The sequence below is a fragment of the Pundamilia nyererei genome, unplaced genomic scaffold (genome assembly GCF_000239375.1).
Source record: "Pundamilia nyererei isolate P.nyererei 1_Seehausen unplaced genomic scaffold, PunNye1.0 scaffold00304, whole genome shotgun sequence".
In the NCBI taxonomy this organism is placed as follows: Eukaryota; Metazoa; Chordata; class Actinopteri; order Cichliformes; family Cichlidae; genus Pundamilia; species Pundamilia nyererei.
The window spans coordinates 460,302-481,815 of record NW_005187705.1 but is presented as its reverse complement, the minus strand read 5'-3'; the positions used below and the strand labels follow the sequence as shown (position 1 = coordinate 481,815).

Genomic DNA, 21,514 nt, shown 5'->3' with positions numbered 1-21,514 from the left:
AAAAAAAAACAAAAAAAACAAAACATAGGGAACCACCCCACCCTCCGCCTCGTGATGCTTAATCAACATAATCTACTTTAATTTAATGGATGTCTAAAAAAAAAATGCACATAAATCAATTATTTTTCCATCAATTCAACATCTTACTTCAACAGAACTGCAGACTGCACAGGTGGTGCCTTCCAAAAGCAAAAAGTACTACAGCTTAGTATTGCACTTAATAGTTACAGTAATGCACTTCTATACATCTTACATCAGATGAAAACTTTGGGTGTAAGATTCAGATAATTATTTATTAAAAGCTCGACATGACAGAAAAAGAAAGAAAAGTATGTCTTTGTGCCCCCTTTTCCCTGTTCATGCCCTATCGGCCCCCCTGGCTAAACTTTGCTAGATCCGCCCCTGCACAGTTACATCAGCAGTAGAAAAAGATCCTCGAGTAGAAAGTAATATTAAATCAATTCTAACAACAGCTGATCAAGCTTAAACGTGCAGCTGTTGTTCAGCCGCTGGTTTCCTCTTTCTGGTGCAAAGTGGGCCAAAAACAAAGAAGAGAGACGATCAGCTGATCATTGATCAGTTTCATGATTGAAGTAGCAGCAGCAGAGAGAGAGAGGCAGTCGCTCCATATATCGGTTGTTAAGCTTAACGCTGGAATGCTTTACAAACACTCAGAGATGAACTTACACACTTGCTTTACTTCTCTGGGATCACTTCCTCGGAGATGAAATGCTGGTTTGGTAGCGACGCTACAAATGCTCAACCAGGTCTCGCACGCCACAGCCGCTCTATCACGTGAGCACACTGCTCCGACGTGCTACGGTTATGAGCCGAGTTACGCCATGTCACAAGTTTTGTGAGGTGCTTTGATGATATTTAATGGATCGGATTACATTTTTTATTTCTCTCCGATATCGATCCAGTAATTTAGGTCAGTATCAGACCGATACGTGATATCGGATCGGTCCGTCTCTAGTTTTTAGTTCCTTCCTCAGTCTCTAGACTTCATTTAGACTCCTGCAGCAAATCTACATCCAACTCACGCATTAACCACAAAACCCTTTTAACTCCCACACAGCAACGTTTCACGCCATCCAAGTTGCCGTGGTATGTGTCGGCCTAATGTGTAGTCAGATGCACATCAGGTTATGTAAAAGGTTTTAGGTTAGGGTTAAACTGGGGTTCTGGTTCTGGTGTAAGCCATAAACCCGACGCAGAAGTACAATTCAAGTTTAGGAGTAACTGATATTTAGTGTCGGAGTTCCATCCATCCTTTCTTTCCCGCTTATCTGGGGCCAGGTCACCGGGGCAGCGGTCCAAGCAGGGAAGCCTCCTCCAGCGAGTCCTGGCTCTGCCTGACAGTCGATTTAGAAATTAGCTAATTTTTCTAACTGTCGTTAAAACTGTTGTTAAGTTATGAGTCACGCACAGCTCAGAGCTGGAGGTCAAGCAGGAATGCAGAGCAACCGGGGAATTAACAGCTTCACGTTCACGCTTTGCTACATTGGGAATGAGGTGGGTTGAGTTTGGCGTGGGGAGTTTCAAGCTTGTTTTGGATCTCTGGTCCTCGAGTGGAGCAGGTCTGCTGTGGCTGAGAGAGCTGAGAAAATGAAACGGACCAAACTCACAGCTCTGATCATGTTGTCCTCAGTGTCAGTGACACGCCAAACACCAGCATTCCCACTGATTCAATGCAACTGGTGTAAATGCAAAAGAAAAAAAGCTTCTGAAGCTTTGCTGTTCTTGAAGGATGGGGAGCAGGTCGTTACCCTCAGGACGCTCAGAGAACTCTTTGGTGATAAAGTGGAACATATTTAGCCTCCTGAGCTTCAGCCGCTACAGTCTCCACCCAACGAAACATTCTCACGCCAAACAAGACGCTGTGATTTCTGCTAATGTGTGCTTATAATACAGTGAGGATAAAATGTCTGACAGCAGATCTGCCTTTGTTGAAGCTCATTATTGAGGCATTCTGGCCAGTGTAGTAATCATTTAAGCTGTAAAGCATCACTCTGCTGCCTAAACACAATAAACAAACCTCAAACACGCTCTGTTAACCCCTTAGCAGTCCTACAAATTTACAATTAGTTCCCTAAACCATCCAATGTACCGTGGGCGGTACGTCCGACTGCTAACAGGTTAATAAAATAGGATATAACCGGTTTTGGCTAAGCCTGAAGAACTGCTGTCAGAGACTGAGCGTTATCTCAGTCGGCAGCACGATAAGTAGATTAACGTCTGGAAGGCGACTGCTGGAGAGGGTCTGGCTGTCAGGATGGATAAGGAGCACACCTACACATCTGCAGGAGGAGAAAACAGGATGATCATCCATTTATTCACTAATGTATAACACGAACCACTTCCTGTTTGTGTTAACACAGATCTGGTGAAACACTTGTCTACTACAACAGGCAGCACAACCTGCTGCGAGGTCAGGAGACAGCATCAGACTCACGACCAGGAGTCCAGTTCAAGCCTGTGAGGACTAGAGCTCCTCTTTCCAGTAACCGATGACTAACCAGCAAACTGACAGTTTCACTCAGTTTCTCAACTAAGTCCAGGCTTTAAACAAAAGCTCTCAATGAAATGAGACTTTTCAGACAAATTCAACCAGATCTGGCTCGTTAGCTTGCTTCAGACTCCCATTTCTGAGAGACAATCTGCGTAACGTAGTTTGAATTTTCCCCCCAACTGAAGGTTATACTGACGCCTCCTATGGATGTTTCTGGGGTATCCAGGTTACCTGGATCTAAACTGAGAGCAGATGATAAATTAACCAGTGATAAACTTAAATATGCTACGATGGGTTGACCAGTTGGCGAAGAATACGCCGACTAGCCACTTCCTGTGGGTAACACTATTACAGCATCCCATTTGTTCATAGAGCTTTTAGTAACTTGAGAGTTTGGGTGTATGGATGTCATCTCAATGCAACCCCACCACAGAGACAGTTCAACTCTAGAGACAATCGATAACCAAGGGACACAAAATAGCCTCGACAGCATTAATGATCAGAATAATGTAGCAGGCATGAAGCCACTGCAGGCGAAGTCCTCGATCGCTGCTCAGCAGGAGCTTTACTCAGTGATTAAATATTTACGATCTGCGGGTCAAAACACAGCAGCGGCTTCCTGGAAAGGGCAGCAGACACAAAGGCCACATTAACCGACTTCTATTCATTAAAGCAAACTGCTGGTTCAGATGTAACAAGCGCAGCTCTCTGAATTATTAACTTGTAAGCTAATTTATAAACTTACATGAGTTGTTCTTCATTTGTCCTGGGTTTAGATTATTTATTTGGAATGATTACTTAGTTGAAATTGTGATTTATTAACTACAACCTATAAGAAAAAAAAAATTTGTAATATGAATATTCATCTGTTGTCCAAAACCCAGAAAACATGTCCACCACCTTCTGAAGCCAAAACGCAGATATCAGCAGAACTAGGGCTGCTCGATTATGGCAAAAATGATCATCACGTTTATTTTCACTGAAATTGAGATCTCGATTATTTGACGATATTTATTTAACAATAACAATGTGTTGGATAATGACTTTAAAGATTGTCAAAAAATAATATAAAATAGTGCAAATACTGATAACAGTGCAAATGTTTGCAATATAAAAAATAAATGAAAAATGAGTTCTGACTCCGCGAGCCCATAATGTTTCCACACCACTGAAGTTTTTTTTACCTCTCTTTTCAACCAACGGCAGTCACTCTCCTCTCCAAATAACTTCTGCTTAGCTTTCCGAGCTTCCCTCGGGTCCTCTTAATCAGCGGTCCCCAACCCCCGGGCCTCGGACCGGTCCGTGAGTCGTTTGGTATGAGAGAGTTGAGGCTCAGGTGTGAAATGTATAGTTTTCAGGGTTTTTATCGGTTTTCAGCGTTATTTTGTTATTGTTTTTATCGTTTACTCGGTGTTCCTGGGTCTTTTTACGTGTGTTATGAATAAATCTTCTTTTTTTTTGGTACCGGTACTAGTTTTATTTCGTTGTATTTATCCGCGACACCTTAAAGGCCGGTCTGTGAAAATATTGCTGGGCATAAACCGGCCTGTGGCGCAAAAAAGGTTGGAGACCGCTGCTCTTAATTGTTGTGACACGTGTTGGAAATGCAGAGACGTGCGCTTGATTTGCCACACGGAGCAGCGCGAGAGTAAACCACGAGGGAGGGGCTAATAATCGGCTCAGTCATTTTTAATGATCGTTGAAAGCCCAGATCGTAATCGTGATTAAAATTCGATTAATTGAGTAGCCCTAAGCAGAACTAAAAAGAACGACCTGATTTCCACGATCAATTTTCAGGACTCGATTTAGAACAGGTCAGAACATTTTGTCACTTTGTGCCAAACACACAGCAGGCAGGAATCCTCTTATCCAGATTGCTTTAGCAGAGGATTTAGAACAAAACCTGTGCAGCGTCTCATCAGGACTCAGACGGCACAACCTGCTGTCAGGAAACACCTCGCAGTCCTGACCAACACAGGCTGAACATCTCTGCATTAGTCTGCTGTGAATCTGATGAATCAACATCTGTCATGTACAGGAAAACCAAAACTGTAGAGTAAACTGTTGAATTTAAAAGTATGACAGTACTGAGAGTTACGGGCAAACCAAATGTATGCAGGGTTTTCTCACAGAGGAAGCATGGATGATGAAAAACCTGTTGGTCGAAGCACAAACCCCGTGGAACACCACGGACAACTTGTGTGTGAAGCAGATAAATAGATGTGATTCAAACCAGCACATTTCCTTTAAAGCCAACATGTGCTCAGGTAGCTGCAGTGAAAAGCTGCACTGTAAATATAAGTGTCTCATTATGTTCGATGAATTTCATCTTTGAGGTCTTAAAGTATTTTTTTTTTTATTTGCTGAGTCATGTTTTGATTATCAGTCAGCCATAAAAGAGAAAACCAGCTCTGTGCAGCCGAGGTATCAAACTCCACCCTCGACCATCAAGGCTGGTTTTTAGGGTAGCTAAATCTTCACATCCATTAACCTCATTTCATCATCGATCTCAGTCAAACTTACTGGACTCATTTGTTCCTGATAAAAACCCGACTGCAGAGGAGGGAGGCTTCTTTACCCCTAACTCGTTTAGCAGCACGTCTCGCTCAGCCTCTCTGATCCTTTCAGCCTGATTGGTATTGATCGTGCTGGGCTCAGCTGAGTGCTTTCCTGGCTGTGCTGCTGCTTCAGCCGGCGCAGATCTGATGAATCTGTTCTGTTGGGATTGGTGAGACGATGAAGGGCGCTGTGGTTCAGGATAATGGTTTTGGTATTCCTGCCGGCTGTTCACCACCTGCCTGAGGATGCTGCTTGTGATTACAGACACATTGTGCACAGTGAACGGCATCTGAATACGAGCTGGGACTCTGGTTTGCTTAACCAACTCTGGATTTGTCATTCGCCTCACAAAGGTGGCTTTTGTCTCTCCATTTCAACAAAGCCTATTTTTAGACCCCTTTATTCTTTTTTATTTTTAGTCATCTCTTCAAGGAGCCTGACAAGCTTATCAAACTCTGCACATATCTTAGAAGTTATGAAAATGTGTATACCTCAGTGATTATCTCTATGAGATGCAGCCACATCCTAAGACGTTGATAAAGCCTCCTAAAGCAGTCATGCTCAAACATTGTAAACCCGCAGCACACCTGCAGTCAAGAAGAGACCCTTTCACCTTATTATTAGACTAAGACATACGCCATAGCACCTTTGCTCTACCAACACTTCTCACAGCCGCAACTTTGCAGTAAGCTAAAGCACATCAACTAACCTCCATTGCCTTATCAGATACTTTCAGACAGTCTTCCTGCCTCTGGTTGAAAGAAGTGTTTCTTTAGTTCACTTGCAGTTTAGATTTAGTCGAATGAAGCAGTTGGTCTGTAGGCCGATGTAACCGCCAGTACGCTGCAGAATCAGATGATGCTCGTGGACTTTTCAAGACCTTGTGAGGAAAAAACGATGCGACTGGTATGGTATTAGCTCTGACATGAAAAGGTGCACCTCTGCAGATGCGTTAATTGCCAAAGACATATTCAACTGATGTTGTAGCGAGGCCCCAGTCCTTTGGATGAACACCAGCTTCACCCTTTGCATTGCAGCTGGTATTTCCCGCTTATACTCTGCGACCATGATCAGTGAAGCAACACATGAACTGGACCTCACAGTTCAAGGCGGAAAGACGCAAGACTGCAACAAAAAGGACGACCAACGCTACAGGATCCAACCACCGAGCGAGGAAATTCGTGCAGACGCAGCTCAGCGATACCGGCGAGAACTGTCGCAATCCGGCTTCACGTGCAGCACAACTTTACAGTAAGCTTTTAAAAAGCTCTGGTGTACACGACAGTCCATAAGCTCAGTGTTGGTTCATTCCCTACTTTGTTTAGTGTAACAAACGCTCGCTCAGAGGACATTGTTCAGATTTTGTCTCTAGTATAGTCAGATGTTTACGACGTGAAAGACACATGGACACGCATCACTGCAACTTGTAGATCGAGCTTCTCTTTCAGCCATCTTGCCTCAAACTGAACTACGTGAGGTGCGTTTGATTCATAACAAGACTCAACAAACGTTTCAAGGAAGTGTAAAGTTTTTGTGCTCTTTAAAACATGACACATGTTACATTATGTTATGGAGTTCCACAGGGTTCAGTGCTAGGACCAATTCTGTTTACATTATACATTTACACTGCTATGCAGATGACACCCAGCTCTATCTGTCCATGAAGCCAGATAACACACACCAATGAGTTAAACTGCAGGAATGTCTTAAAGACATAAAGACCTGGATGGCCGCTAACTTTCTGCTTCTTAATTCAGATCAAACTGAGATTATTGTACTCGGCCCTGAAAAGCCTAGAAATATGGTATCTAAGCAGATTCTTACTCTGGATGGCATTACCTTGGCCTCCAGTAACGCTGTGAGGAACCTTGGAGTCATTTTTGACCAGGACATGTCCTTCAATGCACATATTAAACAAATATGTAAGACTGCGTTCTTCCATTTGTGCAACATCTCTAAAGTTAGAAATATCCTGTCTCAGAGTGACGCTGAAAAACTAGTTCATGCATTTATTACTTCCAGGCTGGACTACTGTAATTCATTATTATCAGGAAGTCCTAAAAACTCCCTGAAAAGCCTTCAGCTGATCCAAAATGCTGCAGCAAGAGTCCTGACAGGGACTAGAAAGAGAGAGCAGATTTCTCCTGTTTTGGCTTCCTGTTAAATCCAGAATTTAAAATCCTGCTCCTCACATACAAGGTCTTAAATAATCAGGCCCCATCTTATCTTAATGACCTTGTAGTACCATATCACCCTATTAGAGCACTTCGCTCTCGCTCTGCAGGCCTACTTGTTGTTCCTAGAGTATTTAAAAGTAGAATGGGAGGGAGAGCCTTCAGTTTTCAGGCCCCTCTTCTGTGGAACCAGCTTCCAGTTTGGATTCAGGAGACAGACACTATCTCTACTTTCAAGATTAGGCTTCAAACTTTCCTTTTTGATAAAGCATATAGTTAGGGCTGGACCAGGTGACCCTGAATCCTCCCTTAGTTATGCTGCAATAGACGTAGGCTGCCGGGGATTCCCATGATGCATTGAGTTTTTCCTTTCCAGTCACCTTTCTCGCTCACTATGTGTTAACAGACCTCTCTGCATTGAATCATATCTGTTATTAACCTCTGTCTCTCTTCCACAGCATGTCTTTATCCTGTCTTCCTTCTCTCACCCCAACCAATCACGGCAGATGGCCCCGCCCCTCCCTGAGCCTGGTTCTGCTGGAGGTTTCTTCCTGTTAAAAGGGAGTTTTTCTTTCACACTGTCGCCAAAGTGCTGCTCATAGGGGGTCATATGATTGTTGAGTTTTCTCTGTATCTATTATTGTGCGATCTACTGTACGATATAAAGCGCCTTGAGGCGACCGCTGTTGTGATTTGGCGCTGTATAAATAAAATTGAATTGAATTATGTCTGGGCATCCATAAACAAAATGTGATGATGTGTTTTAAAATTAAAAAAAAAAACTGAAAATCTGTCTTGACGCAGCCGTACGTTAAAGCTCGCCGGCATCATTCAGGACTCACCTGACTGCCCGGCAGGGGTTTGGTGCGTCCGACAGGTCGACGGGCTCTGTCCCTGACCTCTGACCCATGCTGCTGCTGCTGTACGGTGGTAGCGGTCAGCCCTGCAGCACTAGCTGAACCAACCCCATGGCGGTGATGCCAGCCCAGAAGGCAGCGCCAGTGAGCCAACTCTCTGAGCAGAGGTAGGCAGGAGGCTGGGCACAGCATCGGCACAGGCTAGAGCTGCAACAATTTTACTGATTAGTCGACTCTAGTAACTGTTTTTGATCATTTCAGCTCATATTTCCAGGTTTCTTTGGTCTTCTGTGAAAGGCAAGTGAGTATTTTCTGGTTCTCTTGGGTGGACAAAACAAGACATTTGAACTCATCACTATGGACAATGACGAAAGCTGACTCCTGCTGAAGCCGACAGCTCACCAGCATAAAAGTCTCTCACTCTTTTAAACACTACAAGTCAGAATCAAAACTTTAGTTAAAGTTTTTCTGCACATGCTCCATGTGTGCAATTCCTTTCTTTGAAACTTGTCCTGGAAACTCAGAGGCTCCAACTTTAAATTTAACTTTGATTTCTCAAGTCTTTTGTCCCTTCGGGCTCACCATACTGAACCAGACAGGAGGACAAAACAAGCAGCAGCTGTTCAGACAGACTGCAGAGCCACGTGGAGATCATATAGCAGAGTGATCAGAAGTTCACAGGAGGACAGAGACCGGACGAGCGTCTGACCATGTTTGGTTTCTGTTTAACTCACAAAGTCAGACGATTGGCCTCAGTCTGCTTTAGTGTGAGCTCTCAGATTTACTGCAAGAGTCTTGAAAACAAACACAATGAGTTTGGTTTGAATACATGCTTACAGTACAGGAGCACCTTTATAGTCACACCAAGTATCCAAAACCATAGTAAAGCTATTAATCAGTACATTTTCTAACAGAATGGTGCGTTTAGAAAAAAAAAAAAAAGACCTCTTCTATTTCATGATCAACTTCAAAGGACCATGAAATAAAACCAAGCTGATGGGTTCAAACATCTTGCTTATTCTTCTCAGTAAAAGATTTCAAAGTATGAAACAAAGAACACACATTAATTATCAACAACGTTGATAAATGAAACAACCTCATGTTAGTTGGATTAAATAATGGGGACTTTTTTTTTTATACAAATATTTTTCTAATTGTCCACAAATCTCATGTTCAGACTCAAACCCTCACCTGTGACTGTAAAGTTTGCTTCAGCATCCTTTGGTTTGGGAGGCTGCTTCCATGGTTTTGTTCTCACTGTGAGGAATCTGTGTGGAAACCGGCGCCTGAGCAGCGTTAGCCTTCACCGCACGCACCATGTGAGTTTATAGAGCCATATTGCTATTTAAAATAAAAATCTGAGTGATTTTCAGTGATGATGGCTGTTTTTGTTGTGATTTATCATAGAACAAAAAGAAATGACATGGTCTGTGAATATAAGGCCAGATACACATCAGCCACTGCCAGCAGTAAATTAGCAAAAATCACAGCGACAGGCCGGCTATAGCGATGCTGCTGATCTCGATAGACTATAGAAATAAACACATACAAAGAGCCTGCTGCAGAAACACTTTAGGTCTTTATTGCTAACTGCATTAAGTTTTCTGACAGGTGGACGATGAGACAGGTGCTAGCTGCTGCTAGGCTTCACCTCAGCTAACTGCAGAATCCTTGGACTGGATCTCTGTGCTGTGTGAGTCTATTTGAGCATTTTTAATGCAATGATCCAATAACAGGCCCATGTGAGGCTAATTCTACTAGATATGGTAGCAAGTAACAATAGTTATATTGTTACTTGCTACAGTTATTTGATATTATATTTTGCACTATCCTACTGTATACTTGTATTCTATTGTACATATTGTATATCTTATTCCTCTGCTGCATTGAGCATGTGTATGACAAAAGAATTTCCCTCGGGATAAATAAAGTTCTTCTTATCTTAAATTCTACAGTATCTGAGCATTAATTAGCAGGTATCCTGTGTCTCTGAGGCACCATTACAGCCAGGCTAGCTAACGTTAGTTGCTAACGTAACACCCTGTTGTCCAAATACAGTCCAACATGGCAGCAGCCAGAACACCAACACCGAGACCAACAAACCAACACTCTTTCTTTTTATATTAGAGTCAGTTAGGCACCGTTTTCATTTACTGAAAACTCTTCATACACTTTTAAATTTATAACTTTTTTAATGTTTTTGTGGTGAAATCGTAGCACACTGACTCAAAACACAGGTTTAGTGTTTAGTTTAGTTTGAGAGGGTATGAACATGAGCTTTGTTGGCAGAAAGAATAAAATGTTTTATATTATTTTTAATTATTAAATAAAAGAACTTGTAAATATTTAAAACTAAAAATGTTTGCTGTCCAACGTCACACGTCAGCTACCCCCCAATTTGTTTAAGCAGCGCCACCCTGTGGTTCAGTGTGAATGTTTATTCTAATTGTTAATTAATCTGCCAATTATTTTCACGTTTCATCGTCTGGGTTTAAACTGCCCAAAGACACTCAGTGATTTTACAGCATTTTTGAATGAAGCGTTTTCTTTGCTGCAGTGATTAACACATTCACTGTGCACGCCAGTTTGAGACCCGGACACAAATACAAGATCCGGGTCACGAGAGTACTCCGAGTGCTGGTCCCAAGTCCGGATCAAGTGGAGGAAGATCCAAACCAAAACATGTGGGGGCCATTTAAGAAACACCGGAGCAGCCAAAAGAGACTTACGTGCTCACTGTTTTCCATCTAATGTAGATGAAATTGATTCAGTTTAGTTTTATTTATTATTATATGCCGATTCACACTAACAGCCACCTCAGTGTAACGCTTAATTCAACTGTTTTTGCTGTAAATTTGTTTTTTTAAATCTGTGAAAACACCGAGCCTCCGAGTCAAACCACAAATGCTGTACAAACAGCATAAAACAGTGAAACGTCTCTAACATGGAGGAAGTAGAAATAGAAATATTTTTCATTGGCTTTTTTTGGCTTGAAGAGCAACAAGCAGTAACACAATCGACAATCAAATACTCATTGTTGCTGCTTCACTGTACACATATTTATTATCATTTTAATTAATGAGGAAATTAACTGGCAGATTAATCAGACCCACAGCTGCACCACCAACATGAATCAGGTAATCGATTACTTTGACAAACAAAAACATTTTCATACGTTGTTCTGATCAACAGCTGACAGCATTGGTCTCCAGTTCAGGCGGTAAAACATCAACATCGGTTCAAACCAACCTGATGACTCAAATCAATCGATAATCGATCGGTTAACGTACCAGAACCTGTCGGATCAAACAGACGCAGCCGTAATGCAGCTGAACCTCGCTCGCCCGCTCTCTCTCTCCTGCTGCAGCAGCAGAAAAGAAAACACGGGCAGCTGTTTTCTTCTTCTGTGGTGACGAAAAAACAAAACACGCAGGGCCTAAACACACACACACACACACACACACACACTGAGTGTGAGCTGTGTGGCGTCCGTCTGACTGACCGGCGGTGAATAACACCGACACACACTCGATCACTGTTTCTGGTTTTTGGTGAATGTCTCTCGGAGCTCTCCCTCTCACTGTCTGAGCAGCAGAAAAACGTGCGTCCTCCAACCGACACTGAGACACTGCAGCGTGTGCGCGCACACAACACACGCACACACACACAGTGGGGGCGGGGAAACATGAGAGAGAGAGAGAATAAAAGGGGAGTATCGCTTAACCGAGTGCCATCCTCCTCCTCCAAGCATCTGTCAGCACTGCTGTGTGTGCGTGTGTGTGCGTGTGTGTGCGTGCGTGCGACCAAACACAGGACCTCTGTCTTCACTCTTTTGTTTTGTTGTGAATATAGAAATAAAATAATTTCTATTCAATTTTATTTCTTTTGCAACATATTGGTAAAAAGGGTAAATGGCCTGTATTTGTATAGCGCTTTACACATGCAGTCATCCACCCATTCACACACTGGTGACACAGTGTGTGACCAATACAACAACAATTTCCTCAAGGTGCTTTATACTGTGAGGTAAAGACCTTACAGTAATACAAAGAAAGTAGAGATAGTGTCTGTCTCCTGAATCCAAACTGGAAGCTGGTTCCACAGAAGAGGGGCCTGAAAACTGAATCCCCATGAATCACAGTCGTCCAGCCTGGAAGTAATAAATGCATGAACTAGTTTTCAGCGTCACTCTGAGACAGGATATTTCTAATTTTAGAGATGTTGCACAAATGGAAGAACGCAGTCTTACATATTTGTTTAATATGTGCATTGAAGGACATGTCCTGGTCAAAAATGACTCCAAGGTTCCTCACAGTGTTACTGGAGGCCAAGGTAATGCCATCCAGAGTAAGAATCTGCTTAGATACCATATTTCTAAGCTTTTCAGGGCCGAGTACAATAACCTCAGTTTTATCTGAATTAAGAAGCAGAAAGTTAGCGGCCATCCAGGTCTTTATGTCTTTAAGACATTCCTGCAGTTTAACTCATTGGTGTGTGTTATCTGGCTTCATGCACAGATAGAGCTGGGTGTCATCTGCATAGCAGTGTAAATGTATGCTATGTCTTCTAATGATGCTGCCTAAGGGAAGCATGTATAATGTAAACAGAATTGGTCCTAGCAAAAATCCACGACACTTCAGGCAAAACCTGACTGATTTTATTATTTGATGTGCCTGAAGTCTGTTCCTGGTGTCTGCCTCCTCACTGACAGCTCTTTAAAACAAATTCAATGCAAAATGCTGTTTGCTGGATTCACATCCACAAAGAAAACCACTACAAAGCGCTGATTCACTCCTGACATCTGTAATCATTCTGAATACAAAGCCTTCTCAGATTTGATCATCTTGCACCACTGTCAGATCAACTGTAGAAGCTTTAAAAACATGAAAATTAAAGCTTTTTTCCAAAAGTCTATAAAAATGTCCATGTGCCAGTAAAACTGACCTGACAGGTTTCAGGTAGGACGGTAAAATTATTGCCAAGATTAAATAACGTCTACATCATCACACCATCTTGTTTTCAGCAGCACAAAAGCTCTGCATCAAAGCGCAGAGCAAACGTCAGAGTGCTGATATACTGGCTCACACTAAACGTAAAGCCTCAAAGACACACAGTAAAGATTGATGTTTATGCCTCAGTTTAGATTGTGTATTTATCTTGTTGTATTTGACTTTGACTCTGTATTTTTACTTTTAAGAAAATGTTTCTTTAAAAAGCAAAAACGTAATATCACAAGTAAATAGAGGTTTTGTTTTCTGACGAATGAAACAAAAACATTTTAATTCCTAAAACAGAAGTCAGCGAGCAGTTTATTTTAAAAGACCTGTATTTTTTTCTCTTTTGAATATTATTACTCATTAATAAGACAAAAGCATTTTTATCGATTAATCTATTGAGTTTTCCATCGAGTAATGGATTAGTAAAGTAATCGATAGTTGCAGCTCTACCTTCCAGTACACTGTGTCTCAGAGAGCCAGACAGTCAGCAGCCACAGCTCTGCACAGGCGACTCTGAAACATCGTCACGTTTCAGTTACCTTCACCTCCAGATCTGTGATGGTTTCACACTTAGGGCTGTGCGATAGGACCAAAATCTCATATCTCGATATAAGAATTCTATCGTCCGATAACGATATAAATCACAAAAACTTATTTTCTGTACATTCTGTGAATCTTGGGCAGCTCGACTTGCGTGAAGTGTTTCCAGCTGGGCGTCATGTAGCTGGAGTCGAGTGTTTTAACCGATGCATGAAACGATAAAGTTTTAGACATCAGTTGTAACGGCCGCTGTTTCCTTTGTGAGTATTTATTACACGGCGTGCTGCGGGGAAAAGCCTGTTCTAACATTAGCTGTGAGCGCTTACGGGGAACCTCAGCTCACCGTTTTCAAGGAGTTACACAGAACTTCCTCCTGTTTGTCCAACGACTGAATGTTGCCAAATACGTTCTTCACACACAACCACCTCCTGGAGAAATCAGCAGCTTACCTCCTACCAGTCACCAGTAAAAATGAGGGAAATATATATTTAATGGCAGCTGGCATCCTTGTACATGCAGTGCTGCCACCTTCTGTTTCAGTCCGTTATTACACTCTTAAATCCTGCTACTTATTCCTGCGTCTTTTGTGATCTTACAAAGCTTCAAATGACGCGTCGACTATTAAATCAGTCGTCGACGGTTTTGATAGTCGACGTAATCGTGGCAGCCCTATTTGAAAACCATGGCACACAGTATATCAGCAGAAATGTGCATGACTAGCTTGACAGTTGATCCTTGCTGCTCTCTGCAGTTGCTTAAATACAATAAAGTTCCTACTCATCAAACCAGTGTTTTAGTATTTTGTAATAAAGCTACTGTGTTAGTGTACAGTGTTAATACTGGGACTGATCGATCTGCTTGTGTACTCACAAGCGCGGCGGAAATTTTGGGTTCTTCGCTCTAGTTAGCGTTGACGCAGCGCATGCCACATCTGATTTGTAAAGACAACTTACTGCTAAAGAGAGACAGACGGCAAAGTGGGCAGTACATCAGTTTAACATTAACTCGTTGCTGCAGCACTAAAGTGATCCCACATCTGAAAAAGCATGCGGGGCTGCTCGTGTGTTGAATTTATGGCAGTGAGGTGCAGGCCTTATCATTGCTGCAGGAGTTCAGAATCATCGTTATTGTGGCAGTGTACATTCCTCCTGACGCTAATGCTAAGGAGGCGCTATGGGAGCTGTACGAGGCCGTCAGGGACCTGCAATCTCTCCACCCCGAGGGCTTTTTCATTATCGCTGGGGACTTCAACCAAGCAAACCAAGGACATCAAGCTCAAAGAAAGTCAGTGATCTCTTTGCCTGGTCAGGAGATTCTCAGCGAATGTGGCGGGACATCCAAACACCTCTCAACCAGACGCAGTTAACACATTCGATGCCAGGTTTGGGACTCAAAACAATGAGCCAGCATGGAAAACCAGCCCCTCGCCAGACAACCAAGTGCTGTCCCTGTCCACGGCCCGAGTGAAAGGACTTTCGCTAAAGTCAACCCACACAAAGCTGCTGGACCAGATAATATACCCGAACGTGTGCTCAGAGCCTGTGCTGACCAGCTGACCGATGTCCTAGGACAGCGGTCTCCAACCTTTTTTGCGCCACGGACCGGTTTATGCCCGACATTATTTTCACGGACCGGCCTTTAAGGTGTCGCGGATAAATACAACAAAATGAAACTAGTACCGGTACTGAAAAAAAAGAAGATTTATTCATAACACACGTGAAAAGACCCAGAAAAACCGAGTAAACGATAAAAACGAAAACAAAATAACACTGAAACCGATAAAACCCTGAAAACCAGACATTTCACACCTGAGCCTCAACTCTCGTGGCCCGGTACCAAACGACCCACGGACCGGTACTGGTCGAAGGCCCGGGGGTTGGGGACCGCTGTCCTAGCAGACGTCATCAACATGTCCCTGAGCCAAGCTGTTGTGCCACAGTGCTTTAACCCCCCTGTGCCAAAGACAGCTACAGCCTCGGAGCTCAAATACTACTGCCCAGAAGCACTTACTCCAATCATCACAAAGTGCTTCGAGCAACTAGTCCTGAGTTACATCAAGAAGCAGCTCCCCCCCAAACTGGACCCACTACAGTTTGCATATCACGATCAATGGGTGATGCGATCTCATTGGCACTCTGCCTAGCTCTATCACACCTGGATCAACGCAACGCCCACATAAGAATGCTGTTCATTGATTTCAGCTCAGCATTCAACACCATCATCCCCCAACAGCTGATCAGCAAGCTGGACCTGCTCGGACTCAACACCTCCACCTGCAAATGGATCCTGGACATTCTCACTGATAGACAGTACAGGTTGGAAATATAAGATCCAACACCATCAGACTGAGCATAGACGCCCTCCACCCCCCAGGGATGTGTGCTGAGCCCACTAATCACGCTGCTGACCCACGACTGCACCTCCAGCTCCAACACAATCCAAATGATCAAGTCTCCAGATGACACCCCAGTGGTGGGACTCATCAGGGACGATGATGATGCTGCATACAGAGAGGATGTGCAACGGCACTTTGGTGCAAGGACAATAATCTATGTCTCAATGTTGACTTTAGGAAGACCAAGGCTGTCCATCTCCAGCTCAGCATTGCTGGTGTCGCAGTAGAGAGTGAAGAGCACCAGATTCTTCAGTGTTTGCATCACAGAGGACCAGCAACACCAAATCGGTGACAAAAAGAGCTCAGCAGCGACTGCACTTCCTGAGACGACTAAGGAAGGTTTTGCCTCCCCAAACCCATCCTTAACACCTTCCACAGAGGCACCATGGAGAGCATCCATCCAACCAGCAGCATCACAGTCTGGTATGGAAACTGCCACAGTCTGACTGCAGAGCGCATTATTGGCAGCTCTGTACCCAGACTACAGGATGTTTACACCTCATGCTGCTATTCAGAAAGCCAATAGCATCACTGTCACGACTTAGCTAACATAAACTAATGTTAGTCTGTTAGCCACAACCAGCCAACCAACCACATGACGTCACATTCTGTACGGACAGAAGATGGCACCAAACATCTTTTTAAAACTTTAAGCACTTATTTCTTAAATCCGGCTTCACAGACAGTGTAATATATGTCAGGTGTGAGAGCAGGACTTAGTGGTGTAAATTAGCCATTATATGTAGAGTTTCATGTCCTCTCTACCTCATCAAGGCTGCAGTTCTTCCTCCTACTGTAGAGAACAGCTCAGTAAATATTGGGTCCTACGTAGAATTTTCGGGCTTTTCAAAACACAAACCTCCCCTGAAAAAACCCAAAACATCTGTGACCAAATGATTTGTATGGCTGACATCTACACCAGCCTGCAGACACTTACCAAGAAGCATTAGACGAGGAAGATCATCACAACAGAAACAAAAAACATATTTTAACAGCAACAGTGAAACAAATGAGCATGAGCCTGCTGTCTGCAGGAGGTATAACGACACAACATGATTACAGGGCAGTAGGACGTGTACGAGTGGTGAGGAGATTCTCGTGGGTTGAAATCTAAATGATGACGAAACGCTCGTCGACCAGCCAAATTTTATGCATGATCTTCACTTACAGCTTCAATAAACTCAAATTAAGCTGAATTTAATGTTTTCTCCCCTAAACTCTTGGGGACATATTCTGTTGAGGTCACGTGCACTGCATGAAAACACCACCAGAGGGCAGTCTGTCCTGTAACCAGCCTGCTGAGCTGAGCGAGCTGTGAAACATCTACTTTCAGTTTGTATCAAGTCTTTCTGTACTATGCAGGTTGGAAACTGTGTCCATATCAGACCTCCTCTTCCTCCTCAGGGTCAGAGTCAGGACTCAGTTTTCAGCCGCCGACACACAATTCAACTTTAATGTGCGTGTAATGGAACCAGAGCCGCCGCTCCAATCAGTCGACACGCTGCGAGGCCAAAGGTATGTGGACAGCTGCACACTTGTTGGACATGTTATTTAAAACCTGGTCACGATTCTCACTCTACAGTCACTTTGGTATGCAGGAGATTAAAACACCAGTCATCCATTTTTATCTGCAGGTTTTAGACAAACAGAGGAAACAATCAGCAGAGTGACGAGTCCTGATTAATCAGTGGACTCATCACTGCTGGCTGAACTATGTTTATTACAGTTACTGAACTAAACACAGACTCTGGACTTTCCTGGTTGTATTACTCTGACAGAGTATTAGGGCCACATAAAGAAAATAAAAATCATTGATATTTTTGAGAATAAAACCAAATGATATTGCGAATGTGTACTTTAAAATGTGTTTTAGTTCCTTTAGGACATGAACACAGTGCAGTGAGAGGCATAAGGACACTGAAAAGAAAGGAAAGACCAATCAAACAAAAGAACAAACACACAATCGTGGAAGCGTTGGCCAAATTTGTACAAAATGAAATGGCAATGAACAAATGCCAGGATATCGATGATTACACCTGCAACAAAGAGGATGGACGTTATCACAAGATATGATAGGAAGATGTTTCAAAGCAAACAAATCCTCTACAAAATAACTAATTTGACTTTTTTCTTGAGATTTTGGTTTTATTCTCAAATTGATCATATTTTTTCTTAATGTCGTCCTAATACTCTTTCTATATTACATAATGAACTCTGTGACATGACTTTCCTTCACTGATTGCACGCAGTGAACTAAGCAGTGATGCTTCAACGTCCGATTATTACTACAGGCAGTGAACTCAGCACGGAAAAAAAAAATAAATCCCAATTTTCTGGAGTAACCTTTGACCTTTAACTCCGTTGACTGTGTGTCAGACGTTTTCTTGGAAAATCAATCGAAATTCTAGTTTGGCTCTGATGACGTCACGTGACAGGTGTGCGTGGAGGAAGTTGTGCACAAGCTGAAGTGAAGAGAGTTGTGATGTAGTGTGTGAGTATCAGCTGGGCCGGTTTGTGTCTGTGGGTCTACCTTGCAGGGGAACGGCAGTGTGGAGGCCACCTTCTCCATGGCCAGGTTCCGGATGCTCGGGGTGAGCGGGCCTCGGCAGGTCGGGCAGCAGCTCAGCTTCTGACGACACTGGTTACAGACCAGGTGACCCGCCTGGCACTGCAGGATAGGCGGCAGGACGTAGTCGAAGCATACCGGGCACTCGAATAGCGCCGTGAGCTCCGAGGATTGTCCGACGAGGCCGGTAGCCGGCATGGACACGGTGGAGGAAGGGGGAGCAGACCCCGACCCGGCCACGGAGCTCACGCCGGCGGCCGCTGCGGCAACAGAGGCGCCTGCCGCTCCCCCGTGCTTCCCTCCGCCTGCTTTCCCGGCCCCGAGTCCCCCACCTCCGGCTGAAGATGGACGACTCATAGCTTCCAGCTGCGGTCCCGTTCCTGAGAGCTGCCGAACAGGCGGTACCGTCATCTACTGTTTACTACCGGACGTCCCTCGAGGCCCCCGGAGACACAACATGGCGGCTGCTAGTTTGTATCGCCTGTCGGCTCCTGCCATTGGCCGCTACGTCAAAGATTGACAAGCCGCTCGGCCAATCAGAGAGTGGAATCGTGTTCGGCTTGAAAGCAAAAGAAAAACAAACAGCGTCGCATAAAAGAACAAATATATACAATAGAACAGGAGAGAATATTGGAAACTTATTTAATTATAAATATTAAAAATGAATGAAGTGAGAATTTAATGTTTTTCTCTTCTTTGCTTTTTGTTGTTGTTTTATTCTTTTTGTAACTGAGCAAAACACTTTTTTGTGGGATTTTTTCCCCCTAAAATGATGAATCATGATAATTAAGCACCTCAGCGTGGTCGGAAACGGCTTTTGTGTCGGTCCTAGCAGAGCTGACCTGTTGTAGCCGCGCTGGGCTGCTCCTGCTCGGTGGCCAAAGTGACAGTCTCCTGTTTGCTGCAAACTTTTGTGAGTTTCATAATCTTCTACAAAGTTAAACAACTACGGAAACAGTTGTAATAAATTAAGAATTAACAGAACTCAAGCACGAGCAGTTTCCTTCATCCCTGAAAACCCACCACCCAATATTTATGCTTCTTTTTGTAAATGAATGACTCGATTTCACCAAAAAGGGTTTAATTTCGAAGTTTACGCTCCCTGCTCAAATCACCTGAAACTCGCTGATGCCCTCTGCTGGATGTTAGACTGACACGACCGCCTTCTTTGCCCTCATTATCTTCAAATCCAGCGGATGTTAATAAACGGAGACATGAAAGCTCTCAGATGAGCTTCAGATGTTCCTTCCTCTGTGTTCATGTCACAGCAGACCGTGCAGGTCGCATTTGGCTCGGGACTTGTTTCACTGAAGCTGCTGCACACGTTTCAGTGTCAGCATGTTGTTTGTGGAGTGGAGCAACAAAGACAAACCAGATGTGTGGATGTTTGAATTTATAGAAACCAAATCTGAATTTATTCTCACTTCAATAAGCAGTGACTCCACCGAAGGTAAAACAAACAAACAAACAAACAAACAAAAAAACCCTGAAACTGTATAAAGGACGAGAGAAAGAAAAACGTTTCATATTTATTTCCCCAAATGAGCGACTTTAGAACAACAGTTGAAATCTTAGCAAACAAGATGGTGAGAAAAGTATAAAAATCAGAGAATATTTACAGCTGCTGTGCAGCAGTAGTTTTTATTTTGCTGATAGAGAAAGACGGGAATATAAATGTGAAGCTATCGATAATAGAAATCAATATTATTCTTTGTCTTTCGATTGCTCCCTTTGGGGACTGACACAGCAGATCATCCGTCTCCATCTCACCCCCGCAAAACTTCCACATTTAAAAATAGTTTTAAACTTTCCAAAGCAAAGCTGCCAAAAGAATCTGAGGAAACTAGTTTTTTATTGATTGAATCTTTATTTTGAACATGTTGAAAAACATAGAATTCAAAGAGACAAATGAACAAAGCAAAACAAAAGGAAAACGAGCAGCCACAACTCCAAATAAGGAAACTACAGTTTTCATTTTATATCCAGAACATTTTTACATTGTGTTGAAATAAAATCATAAAAATCAACCCACACATGTGCAATAAGACTATATATATAAGGCTATATGTGCAATTCTTTTTCTGACAAAGTTGTACTTTAGTATGTTCTTACTCAGTTATAGCATTTGTATTCCATTTTATTCTATATAGTATTTTATTTTATTGCATTCCAGTGTTTTCTAATTTCTGCTACATGACTTTGCACTTTTGCTGTAAGGAAACAAATTTCCCACCTGTGGGACTAATAAAGGTCATCTAGGTCTCGCTCCCTTAAGGCCAAAACAGAGAGAATGAGGAGGAGCTTTTTCCCCCAGGCTATTCAGGCCCTGAACCAGGTGTAGGACTGGACTCTCCCACACATCACCACACATTTCCTATAATCCTATAATTTATAATCTTTATAATCTCTTCTGCTATTTGCACATTCTTTACTGTAAATTCATAAGTTCATTTGTAAATTTTGTAGTAAATTGTAAATATTGTAAAACTTTTCTTCTGTCATTTAATGGTCGGGCATTGTACAGCTACAAGCATTTCACCCCCATGTCATACTGTGTATGGTTGTGTGTGAGACAAATAAAATTTGATTTATCTTATTTTTGACCTTCCCAAAGTGTGGGGCCCGCCCCCTAGGGGGGGCGCAGAGCCATTGCGGGGGGTCGCGGTATGAAAAGGGAAAAAAATAAAATAAAAACAACGCTTGGACACTGCCAGCACGGGGCTCCCACACAAACGCAAAACAGGAGATGAAGCATCGCTGAACATGTTTCCAAACCAACTTCATTCTAAGACAAAGACTAGAAAATATGGTGAAGCAAATCTGCCCTTTGGCTTCACCTGCACAGGTGCAGAGGGAGGTCTCCCTGCAGGGTCAGTTTCCCCGTCTTCGGGAGCAGCGCTGGGCTGTTTAGATC

The 21,514-nt window shown here is 43.1% G+C and overlaps 1 protein-coding gene across 1 annotated transcript in view; it reads right to left on the bottom strand.

Moving 5' to 3' along the window:
* siah2l (seven in absentia homolog 2 (Drosophila)-like) overlaps positions 1 to 19,271 on the bottom strand; it is a 23,945-nt gene extending 4,674 nt beyond the window's left edge. Inside the window, exon 1 of the mRNA XM_005751242.1 lies at positions 18,565 to 19,271. Coding sequence (XP_005751299.1) covers positions 18,565 to 19,011 — 447 coding nt within the window. The 5' untranslated portion in view covers positions 19,012 to 19,271. The remainder of the gene's footprint in view (positions 1 to 18,564) is intronic.
* Positions 19,272 to 21,514: the final 2,243 nt, after the last annotated feature.